We start from the raw sequence: 12,542 nt of genomic DNA, 5'->3' as shown, positions 1-12,542 counted from the left end.
CTGGGCACCCTGAAACAGATTATATTATTTTTAAAATAAATTCAAAAGGCTAACAAGAACCAGCATAAAAATCACAAAAGAGTTGCAGAAAACAATAAATAATATAAGCATATTATAAGTATTTGAAATATTAAATATGTCAGTGTACTCTTTGCTTTACATTTCTTGGCAGTATCTCAAAGGACACTTGCAGAAAGTCGCAGGATCCTTACAACTGTTAAATATCCTTTGACTATTTAAATTCTGGTTTGGCCACGAAGAAAAAGGCCAAAGTTACTGATTTTTTTTTAATTTTTTTAATCGAATCACTCGGTCATAAAAACTTCCAAAAACAAAGAAAAACTAAATAATCTTAATCTTAATTTTTCCAACCAACAGATTACCAAAAATATTCAGTTTTCAGTAATAAACAGCAAGTGGCAGAAAATGATCTGCATTCTTCTTGAAAACTTTTTGAACGGTTACCAGATTTCAGTACAGTTGCAAATACTGAATTAATTAATTAATTTCATCAATTATTATTTTATCTTAAATGTTGCTAGGTTGTTTAAAATCAAGTATTTGTCGGCTGTGTTCCTGTGCAGGTTCCTGTGCAAAGACTGTAAATATTACACAGTAACTCTGGTAGATCTTGTACGCAGTACTTTTCAAATGCTCAAAAAATAAGAGGACTGACAAATGCATTTGACTAGCGAGATAGGCATGTCACACTGGTAAATTTATGATCCGATTCATTTTTTTATCATTTTATAATTCTGTAGATTTAATAATACATCATAATAGATTCTGAATCTACCCCTCAGGGCATGTTAAGCTGTAAGGCATCTTCATGCCTACATTAAAGTGTCTGGGAGGCAGAAGCTCAGCCCATCCAACTGGTTCACATTCCAAGCCATCAAATACTGCTCATGGTCAGAAGTCGCTGGGGTGACAGACTTACACATGTCCAAGGTGTTTAGGCATCGGTGCCCTGATGCAGGGGCTCCTGCAGTATTAGACTCTAAGAGGTATTGTGTATCAAATTCAAATAAAGGAGACACAAGGGTGAGGTGGAGGTCTAGGATACAAGATGCTAAGGCAGGTTGCAGTTAATCTCCCATTTAGAGCGCTGCTTTTTTACTCAGTGGTTAGTTAAGTTTAGGAGTTTATTATGATTTTCGTCACTTGGTCACAACGTTAAGGTGTATATTAAAAATGACATGTAAGCAAATAATCGTGCAGCAAAAATAAGGAGCTGAAAATGAACATCAAAGAGGATTTGTTTCTTTAATGGCCACTTTGGCTCCAAAAGTGAGTCAGTCTCTGAAGGAAGCATTTTTGTAACCGGATACAAAAAAACTAAAAGATTGTGGCCTTTATGAATAGTAAACACCCACTCCCTGTTAGGGGTATAGAGGTTTTGACTGACAGATGGGACAAAGGAAAGTGGCTACAGCTGACGGCTGCCTGCTAGGCCCTACCTTTACTAATTTGATTGAAATAGAACTTTCAACCTCCATCCATCCATCCATTCGCTTCCGCTTATCCTCTTCAGGGTCGCGGGGGGCACTGGAGCCTATCCCAGCTGTCATAGGGCGAGAGGCAGGGTACACCCTGGACAGGTCGCCAGTCTGTCGCAGGGCACCTTTCAACCTTTCGGACTCTTTTCTTTTTCTTTTAAGGAAATAATGTAACAAATTTCCGAGCTTGGTGCTAGACATTACCAGTAAATGGTGATTACCTGATAAATCAGCAGCAATACCTGAAGCTTATGTTTATTTCCAGTTCTGTACAGGATGTCCACATAATGTGCATTAACTTTAAAAACAATTAAATAAGCTATGCCGTTTATAGCTGTTGAAATTTTCCTTTCAGAAACGTCAGGACCAAAACAGAATAACAACAATTAAATGCAGCTGCCTCTTACACTGATAAAGATATCCTCAAACTCTTTGTGTCAAACGGTCAAAGAGTGGTTTTAAGAATGAATCAGCAATTAGTATTATCATCAAATGCCACTACTTACAGGAGTCATTAATGTTTTCTTTGTTCTCACCGAGATCAAATAAAAAAAAAACCCAACAAAGTCAGAGAGCGGGGGGGGGCAAGTTTGGCACCTCACCTGCTCTTTATCGCTTTAGTTCATCAACAACAAAGCATAGACCTGCTGAGTGCAGAGTGCATCGAAACGCTGCTTCGGTTTTCACATGTCACGAGCAGCTGTCACACACAGGCTTAACGCGGATAGAGAAAAGCTTTTCCCAAACGCTTGGCTAATGTCACGGAGAGGCCAGGAACAAGCAGGAGGTCTGGAGGATTTCAGGAAGTTAACGGTCTCCTGCCGAGGTTGAGCACGCAGTCCGGCGTGTGTCTGTGTGGTGGGAGTGTGGGTGGGGTTGCTGGCACAGCTGTAATTAGATCCACTGAGACCTGCAGGGAAGATTGCAGGAAAGTGTGACCACGTTTTCTTTCTTTTTTTCCCCACAATGTTGTGTGAAAAGTGCTCTCTTTAACAGCTACTCATAGTTAAAAATAAGCTTTCTCTTTGGAGGTGCAACTATTATGAATGTTTTTCATATGGCTAAAATCGGACAGTACCTGAGGCTGAAGCCGAGTACCCTTCTGGAGAATGTGTGACAACATGTGAAGCAGGACAAAGCTTTGGATCTATACACATTTTTTATTTGGACAGCTGTTTTATTGCAGATAATAGAGAAGTTGGAATTAACTGCTTCCCTGTGGCTCTGATTTTTCTTTATATATCTGATACTCACACAGGCATTTATCTGCTGGCAGGAACACAGCATCGATTAGTCGATTAAGCAACATGAGCAGTGTGTGAACGGCCAACATATATTCAGCAACTTCCAGGGATTGTTTAATGACTGGGGATTCCCTCGGCAGCTACTATAAAGCAAACAGGAACTTCCAGGGGCTGTCATTCATTACAGCCATCGACTTGTAGCCAAGCAAATTTACATGTCAGCAAAAGGAAAGGAAAAAAAAGTGGTTGTTTCTTATTTATGCCCACATCTACAGCACCCTGCAGCTCAAGCTACCCACACTTCTTTTTTTTTTTCCACAAATTTCTAATCATTGCACAGACTCCCTTTTGGCAAAACAAGTCGAGCGAGATGTTGATTTGATGTTTCTTTTTGTGCTAGAGGATGGGTGAACAAGAATTGCTGTGCTTTAGATATATTTTACTGTTCAGCATCCATTGTCGCTGCTCACGAGCTTTACCCTGAGGATCTTTTACTGAACTGCATAGCAAACATTACTCTGGGGTTAAGTGTTTAGACTCAGCCATTTCTAAAGTGAAAACACTGACACAGAGATGAGTTAGCATGCAAAGCAGCTAGTTGAACATAGCCATCTTGTGCAGAATTGGGGGAAATCTTTTATGCATTAGTCATTGGTACAAACGACAAACAGCAGCTGTCAGTTTGGCACAGAGCAATCCGGGTCTGCCAGTGAAGCACCCCAGCTGTGTTCACATCACAGCAAGGCCAAACAATGTCTGATTATCAATTTTTCATACATGAAAAAAAAGTCAAACCATTGAGAAAAATATTTGTTTCATCGCATCGACCTTTTGCTTCCAAGCATGTTACCAATATTTCACAGCATTTGTGCACTAGTCATTGATCAGCCACAATATTGATAATAATCCATGGCAAAACAATTTCAGTGTTGTTTGATAGGCAGAGTTGTATTATTGGTCTGTAAATCACCAGCTCTGCCTGCCAGTGGGTGAAAATGGTTTTTCAGATTTAAACTGCACAATACATTTTTCTGATGATGTTCTTCTAGATTCCCCCATCTTTCTTCAGAGCTTATTTTTTAATATAGGTGGGGGACACTATAGTAGAATCAAGAACCAACATGTTTAGTGACGGAGGGCTTTTTAATTGACATAAAACCGCTTTGGTGGTTTCGCAGAATTGATCGAATGATCATAAATCTTTGTAAGACTCCAGTGAATCGAATACAGCCTATGAAAGTTAACCAGTGTATACTGCCAACAAATTTTACAGTCTAAATTACTCATAAGTCCTGATTGTATAATGAAAACTTTGTCTGATTAATTCATTTGAATGGGCATTTTAATTCTTGGCTGTTCTGAGAATTTGGCTGTATTCACAAGCACTTACTGAGAGAGATGCTAGAGCTTCTTGTTAGGATACAGTGCAGTATTCACAACGCTTCGCTCATTCCACAATTTGTCGTATTACAGTGGTTGTTTCTTATTGAATCTTAGGATTCAATTCATTTTTCACCCTTAAAATTCTACAAATACCCCATAATGACAAAGTGAAGAAGGTTTGCGCACACAGCCACCAGTATAGACCAGTTCGGAGCCAGGAAAAAAACAGCAAAGTGTGGTTCATTTCAGTTTGATGTCAACTCCAAATAAAAGTTTATTGGATATAATCATTAGTTAGGCTAGCATTGACTCTGCTAGCCTAACTAATGATTAAGAGAGAAATTCTGAAAGGCTGCTGATATCACTGCTTGCTTCTTATGGAAGTAACACATTCACATATCTGAGCAATAACAACTTGGTAGGATGAGTGAACTGGTCCAGTGTTAGACTCTAACCTTAAATAAAAGTCCAGTCCAGGTAATTAATTTGGATTAGATTGTCCAAGTCTCTTACCGTTTCCCTGCAGCAACCTGCCTACTCTGACCTGTTTCCTTTGTCTTTGCTTTACTTATTCTGAAATCCTTGGTTCCCCTTACAGGGATTGAACTAGTTGTTTTTCAGTGGTGGTCCTCAGTTTCCTTTCAGTCTTAGACTTGGCTAAATCCATGCCTGAGAAAAATATGCTTTTTGTATTTTTATTAAACGACAATGAGTAGAGAGTAGCTCTTTAACTGTATGAAGGGGGTGGAGTGCAGAACAGAAAATGGTCAAATAATTCATATTGCAAGTTCTTGCAGTAACACTGAGTTACAAAAGGAACAATTAAATCTGCTGTTTTCCTGATTAAATTGGAAAAAAAAGGATTTTTAGTTGTGAAAATGAATGAAAATAAATGGTCTGCTCCACAATTTTTGTGCTAAATGCAGACAACTGTTTTGTAGCACATTCTAGACTTGGCAACAAAATATGAAAAACTGCTCCATTAATAATAACACAGGCTAATTAAAGACTATTTAAGATGCCAAAAGCCATCGATCGTTAGCAGCTCCAAACCAACGGCAGGAAATTTTTAAGTAAAAAAAAACAACCCCAAACTAAATACTGATCACATAATAAGTGAAATATAACTAATTAAGGAGTAAAGCCAGCCTTGCACACGTGAGAAATAGTTGTTATCAATTTATGCTCACATGTTACAAACCAAAAACTGTGCTTTAGTTGTTTCTGTGACCCTGTGCAATCTCATGCCTGGCCCCAGTGGACACAATGATCTCTGGATCAATGATTCCCTTCACAGTGATGATAATGTGCTGTGTGGCTTTCAAACAGCCATTTTCTGTTCACAGGTACAGACAGTGTGGTGTTCAAACGGCATAAAAGATGATGAATGACGGCAAGATTGAAGCGCCTGTCAGCATCAATCACCTGGTATTCGCATTTAATTGAGGCCTGTCCGCTCCTTGCATATTCCAACTGTTCAGCTGTTAAAGTGTAATGTGCCATTAGGAGGTTCTTTGGGTTTTTCTAATGAGTAGCATTTTCACTGATTGTTGCCCACATATAACACTGCTATAATTCTATTAAAGGGGAAAGTGTAGATGATTTTAGACAGCCAATATGAAGATTGCCAGAGGGCAGAAGATGGCCGTTTTAGTGTTTTAAATGGACCTCTCAGATATGTTAAAGTTTTGCTCCTGAAAATGTATTTAAAATTATGACAGTCCAACAATCTTCATAATTACCTAGTAAAAAAAATCAATTTCTTATTTCAGGTTGACCTTGCCTTATTATGTGCATTGTGCTGGTTGATTTAAGATTTTTTTTGCACCTGCAGGTTAAGCTTCTAGGGGGCATCTTACTGTCAGATTTCTTTAACAAAAATCAAAAATTACGGAACATTTTCAAATACAGTGCATGACTGTTCAAAGCAAATGACTTGAGCTTTGAACTAACAAGATGTCCTTCTGCATTAATCATCCAAAAAGGCCGGGAAGCTGGAGAAGACAGCCTAGAAATGTATGATTTTGCCCCTCAAATTCAGCTTACAAGCACTAATTGCTAGTCAGTCTGTATTAGAGCACAAATTATAAAGAGTGTAGAACTAAACACAGCTGCAGCTGATAGGATGATGTAGTTGGTCATAAAACAAAAAATTAAAAATGCAATTTCATGATGGTCTAGGATGGAAAAACTAAGAATCATCATGATTATTATAATTAACATGGGGTGAGATGACTATATACTTCAAATTTCATCAGCAGTTGTTGAGATATTTTATCTAATAGTATGAGTGCTAGAGTTAAAGGTAAAACTCTGGATTAGCAAAGTCAGAAGCTCTTCAAGTCTGTGAAACAAAATTCAAAAAAGTCATGCAGCAATCCAAGGAAAAGGTGTTTAAAAAACCCCTCAAAGTTCTAATGTACTGTTTTTGTGTAATTTTGGTCAAATTTGTCAGCACAACCAGACTGAGGAGACTGTATGTTTATTTATATGGGGATGAGTTTCCATTGAAATCCCTTTTACAACTGGTTTTCAAATGAAAACCAAGTTAAACCCAAAATGTATTTACTTTACCCCCCCATTGGTTCCAAGCAGGTCATGGGAGAAATGCCACCGGCGGTCAGAACTACAACGGTACCTGATGGTCTTCTAATCTTAGCAGAGCAACACAGTGTTGCAGTGGCTAGCACTCATGCCTTACAGTGAAAAGGTCCTAGATTTGGATTGACTGACAGCTGAGCTTTTTTTTTGTGGAGTTTGCATATTCTGCCTGTGCTTGAGTGAGTTTTTTCCAGGTACTCACTCCACTTGGTTTAAAGGAAAGCATTGACCAATTACAATCCATAAAGGCTAAAAATGCAAAAGTTGCAGCATCACTAAGGAGGCAAATTTCACCTGCTGACTCGCTAAATCTCATTCTCAGCAATGTGTGGACGTGCTGAGTTGCGGCATTTTGTCAGATAGCCGAGATGTTTGCTGGATGGGGATTATATGGAATACATTGTGCATTATTTGCAGTTTATGCATCAGAAACTGTATATAGAAATAATATACAACATTTAAACTTGCTTCTACGTGTGTGTTTTTTGTTTTAACACGGGGGTCTGTGGGGATTCATTTGATCTCGAAGGAAGCCTCAAGAGTTTATTAAACAAACTGCAGATTTGGGCAGTTGTGCATTACTGCTTGGACGGTCTTAAATGAGAAAAATGTATCGCTAAAGTCATGCTCAGGTAAACCGAAATATTTTGGATATATTCTGACCCTACTTTTGTACAAAGTGCTCAACCAGTCAACTGGGTTGGCAGTTTCTTGATTCTTAATTTGGATTTCAGAAGAAAAATGTGATATTGATTAAATCTTTTCTTTGTTTTTCTCTTTAAATTCTCTGCAGATTTGGCCTCATCCTTCATCGAAATGAGCCTGTCCTACACAAGATTGACCTGGAGACGACTTCATATGTGAAAAACATCAGTTTATGGGAGTACAGCTGCATCCCCAAGTCTGTAGCCTACACCCATCTGGGTGGCTATTACTTTGTTAACTGCAGGCCAGACTCTACCGGTGCCACGCAGCCTCAGCTCATCTTAGACAGCGTGACAGACAGCGTAATTGGACAAAACCGTGACATCACTGGCACTCCCTATGTGTCTCCAGACGGCCACTACTTGGTCACTGTCGATGACAGTGATGGCTTGATGAGAATCCAGACGATCTCAGAGCGAGGGCAAATCCAGGAACCCTTCGATATCCACACCAACTTGCACCTATCTGATCTGGCCTTCCAGCGCTCCTTCACCGAAGTCCACCAGTATAACGTTTTCGGCAGCTCCGGCCGTCAAACTGACGCTCTGTTTGTGGAGCTGAGCACCGGCAAAGTCAAGATGATCAAGAGCTTGAAGGAGCCGACCAAGTCCTTTGAGTGGCCGTGGAGCAGCAAGAACAGGATCATGGCGGGCAGCGGACTGTTCGGACAGTACCTCATGACACCGTCCAGAGAGTCCCTCTTCATCCTGGATGGACGGCTCAACAAGCTCAACTGTGAGATCACCGATGTCCTCAAAGGCAACGTGGTGGTGTGGGTGGGAGAGTCTTAGGTCATGACGATGAGACCCAGTGAGCTTTTTCCTTTCAAAGGTACTAATGCACTGAATTCTGTTGCAGATTCTTTAGTTTTGTGGGAGTCCGATAATGAAAACCACAGATTCAGAAACCAAATTGACTTCATCACACGGATGAGGGACTGTCATCCGAAAATGAAAAAAATAAAATAAAATAAAAAATGCTAAAAAAAAGAACAAATATGTGAGGGCATAATTGATTGATATTGTCTTGAAGCCAAGTTTGTTTGTTTTGTTTTCACCTGGTGGTTTGCCTCTACATCAAAGTTGCTTGCTAGTAACATTTTTTTCAGGAAAATTGGTATGAAATCATAAATATGTGCAACTTTGCATTATTATTCGGTTGTATTCAGTGTGTGGGAATGCTGTAGATAATCTCTTAACAAAAACAAACTAAAGTGAATCGGCAGAAACGCATATATACATATATATTGTATACACCCAGATTAAATCTTATAATTTCAATTTTCCCATTCCCAACTTTTTTCCTGTGCCTTCAAGGAAAATTCCCCTCCATCAGAGGAATTAGCATAATTATTCCCAGTGTGACTGCAGACTAACACCTCTTTCTTTGACCCCTTCATTCATGGTGAGTGTGAGTGGTTCCTCACAAATCTACAGCTCTCGTCCATCGAATGCAGCCAAATCAGTCTAATTAAAACCAGCCCTTGCTGTGATCCCATCCTGTTTGAAGTGGAGACTGAGTGGTTCATTATGGTTGTGTGCTCTGTAACCTTTGATCTGAAATTATAACCAGCTTTGGAAGGTTTTGAATGATATAGTTTTTTTTTTTCCTCTTCTTTTTATTTATAGTCTAAAGCAGAAAAATGAAAGTCAGTGGTGATGTTAGGTAAATATTGCCAGCTTTACACATTGTGAAATTTAAAATATTTCAAAAATGTTCCTTAGCTAAGAGTCAATAGAGCACTCGTGTGTGAAGAAAATTCTGTCATAATTTTAATATCCCTGGACCAAATAAAAGAAAAGCATCTTAGAGTGTAGCTGAATGTGGAGCACATGCGTAGTCTGCTCTGTTTGACAGCATGTTTCAAGTGGATGTTTTAATGTGAAGTAATGATGAACTAGCACACTGGGGACTGGGGTAGATGTGGTAGTGCCGTGTAGAGGGTCTTTGAGCATGAGAAGCAGCTCTTTCTAAATGCTCCTGCAGTAGTCAATGAAACCGTTTCCTAGCTGGACACATTTCTATGCATATTCACCCTAGCACTCTATGACTCTGAATCACAATGGGCAACTGTATCTCAAATTTAGTATGAACTTTTGATGTGTACAGATTATATATAGTCATTCTGTCTTTCCAGTTAAAGCGTATATACTTTGATTTAAATTTTCCTGTTTTAAACCCCTACTCTGCTGATGACGTCCTCCGACCTTTCTCTCTGTTAATGTCCTGTACATAGCGGCTGGCTGTGAGTCCATTAGTTTCTCATCAGTGTACAGATTCTGCCAGGTTCTGTTCATTTCAGAAAATCAGCACACTCCTTTTTAAGAATGAAAAACAAAACACACAGCTATCATTATGGACATCCTGTTCCCAAGCAGCACATTGTGATCACAAACACTGATTCCACTTCCCTATAGCCATGTCTCGTATGTTCTTTCATGTGATTGTCATTTATATAGAGAAAACACGCTTGTCATTTTACCCAACAATAAAAAATATATCATGAACCAAGTGTATCGTTGTGTCTTTTTGTTGTTAAAGTGACCTTCTATAGAGGCCGCTTTACAGCTATGGAATAAAGGCTCCTTTAGGAGCCAAGCTGACCGTTATTTATTCTGCAACAAGAACAAGGTCACAAGTCTGCTTTCCCTTTGGGTGCATTTATCTTGCAGCAAAGAATGCTTAAGATAACTGTAAGAAGCAGAAAAAAAATACATAAATTAAGACTTTCTAGTTTCATGCAAAAATGTGTGTGTATTTTTGTTATTGCAGGCCTCAGCCACACAGAGACCAATCAGCTTCCCTAAGCCTGCTGGGGAACAATGTGTATTCCCCGATGGTTCGTGAATGATTGCTGGAGGTTACTGGCTGTGTCAGCTGAAATCAGTCACCAAGAGCGTCCTGCACCAAAAACCTCCTTGTGATTGCTTTGGTCACTAACAGATTACCGCAGTTGCCCATAGTGTGCATGGAAGACAACGATTTATCTGCAAACACTCGCCTGCTGCTTACTGAGAAGTAGTGAAACTTGAAAAAGTGTGACCCAAACCAGAATCGGAGGGGAAAATCCCCCCAAAACAATTGAAAATGCATGACTTTTACTATGAAAGCGAACAGTCTTTGCAGACAAGTTAGCATCTTTCATAAATACTGCAAGTGAATGTGACACTTACAGCTAGAAAGAATTGCAATTGCAACCCCTGTCTTCTAGTGAGCAGTGGTTGCCAACAGGTCTCTGTGTGACTGGATCTTAGCTCTCAGGTAAAATGTGAAATGTATTTGACTAACTGAAGGTAAAGAAAGTATATTCTTTGTGTATTTTAGTGATATAGCACCAATATTTGCTTTTCAAGTACTCGTTTGCTTAAAAAAAAAAAATTGTACAAGAAAGTCACTGCCTCCAAGTGCCTGAGGCCATGGTTCTCTGCTGGGCGATCGTGGCTCAAGAGTTGGGTGTTCGTCTTGTAACCGGAAGGTTGCCGGTTCGAGCCCCGGCTCGGACAGTCTCGGTTGTTGTGTCCTTGGGCAAGACACTTCACCTACTACCTACTGGTGATGGCCAGAGGGGCCGATGGCGCAATATGGCAGCCTTGCTTCTGGCAGTCTGCCCCAGGGCAGCTGTGGCTACAACTGTAGATTGCCTCCACCAGTGTGTGAATGTGAGAGCGAATGAATAGTGGAATTGTAAAGTGCTTTGAGGGCCCCGAAAAGCACTATATAAATGCAATCCATTATTATTATTACTTCAAGCAGGGGACTTCAATTATCTTGTTAACAAGTGATGAGCAGGTGGGCTGTGAGTTGGACTAGTGGATTGATGAGGCTTCAGCAGCAATGTGGCCATCATACCAGACTATCGTGGTAAGAAGAGAGCGGAGCTCAAAGGAAAGTTTTCATTTTACGAGTCAATCTGCACCCCAACCCTCACCTATGTTCATTGAGGTACTTCTGCATCTGCTTAGGATGCCTTCTGGACACTTTCCTTTGGAGGTTTTCCATGCACACTGAACTCAGAGGAGACCCTGGAGTAGACCTAGAACCCACTGGAGAGATTATATATCTCGTCTGGTCTTTAAACGCCCCAGGATCCCCCAGGAGTAACTGGAAAGTATGACTAGGGAGAAGGACATTTGGAAAAACCTGCTTAGCCTATTGCCACCCTTACCTGACTTTAGATAAGCAAATAACAATGGATTAATAGAGGGTAAGTATGTTCAAAATTGTTCAAAATGGCATTAAAATCTATTTTAGTATTTTTTACAAAATCACGTATTATTGAAAATTTCGTATTTGTGTTTACTACATACTTAAGTTGATCCAGTTAGAGCTCATTTTGTATCAGGTGATTTTATAACTTAATCTATAAAATCATATAAAGTCACGTTTTGCCAGCTTTTCATTTGGGAATCACCTACCTGTGAAGGTAAAAATACTGCCATTTAAAGTGTGCTGCAGGCAGAAGACATTTAATGAAAATGAAACTGAGAAGTCCCCGAGAACAGAGTGAATCTCTATCAACGCTGATGAGGCAAACTATTCTTATGCAAATTATGGTGTTCTGATTTATAAGCATGTATTATTTTTTTTAAACACCACCACATTGGCAAAACTGCCTAGGTAATCTGCAGCATTTTCCTTCAAAGGGAAACTTGGGTTATAACTTTTGAAAACTGAGAAATCTATCAAACAAAGATTACATTTATTTTTTGATGTTTGGACTGTTGGATGGACAAACTGGCTCGTTTCAAGAAGTCATCTTGGCCTTTAGGAGATTGTAATGGACATATCTGGAGGGATACAACTATTTGATTAATGAAGTTAACTGAAGTTTTTGGATGCAAATCTAAACTCTAATTTGGAACTTGTCATTATCTTCAAAGGAAGATGAAGAAAACTTTAAGAATTTTGTTTGTTTCTGATTTTTTTTCTACATTAAAGTCATATCCTTGACTTTTTCAGTGGTTCATCATTGAAATTTCCTTCCCACTGATATGTGTTATGGAAGAAAAAATATATATTATAGCCAGTATATTCATGTTTCAGCACAGGTAACGTTTTCTGGCACTGTCATATTTTTCTCTCAGGGCTTATTCATCTTTAAAATGTATAC

General features: G+C 39.3%; 1 protein-coding gene across 3 annotated transcripts in view; it reads left to right on the top strand.

The window, feature by feature from the left end:
- fstl5 (follistatin-like 5) overlaps positions 1-10,793 on the top strand; it is a 198,425-nt gene extending 187,632 nt beyond the window's left edge. For all 3 annotated transcript variants that reach the window (XM_040010097.1, XM_040010096.1, XM_040010095.1), the window contains one exon: positions 7,521-10,793. In XM_040010097.1, coding sequence (XP_039866031.1) covers positions 7,521-8,223 — 703 coding nt within the window. In that variant the 3' untranslated portion in view covers positions 8,224-10,793. The remainder of the gene's footprint in view (positions 1-7,520) is intronic.
- The last annotated feature ends 1,749 nt before the right edge of the window (positions 10,794-12,542 follow it).

Source organism: Simochromis diagramma, unplaced genomic scaffold (genome assembly GCF_900408965.1).
Source record: "Simochromis diagramma unplaced genomic scaffold, fSimDia1.1 OVJJ01000585.1, whole genome shotgun sequence".
Lineage (NCBI taxonomy): Eukaryota > Metazoa > Chordata > Actinopteri > Cichliformes > Cichlidae > Simochromis > Simochromis diagramma.
The sequence above is the reverse complement of the archived record's forward strand: the minus strand, read 5'-3'. Positions and strand labels throughout refer to the sequence as shown.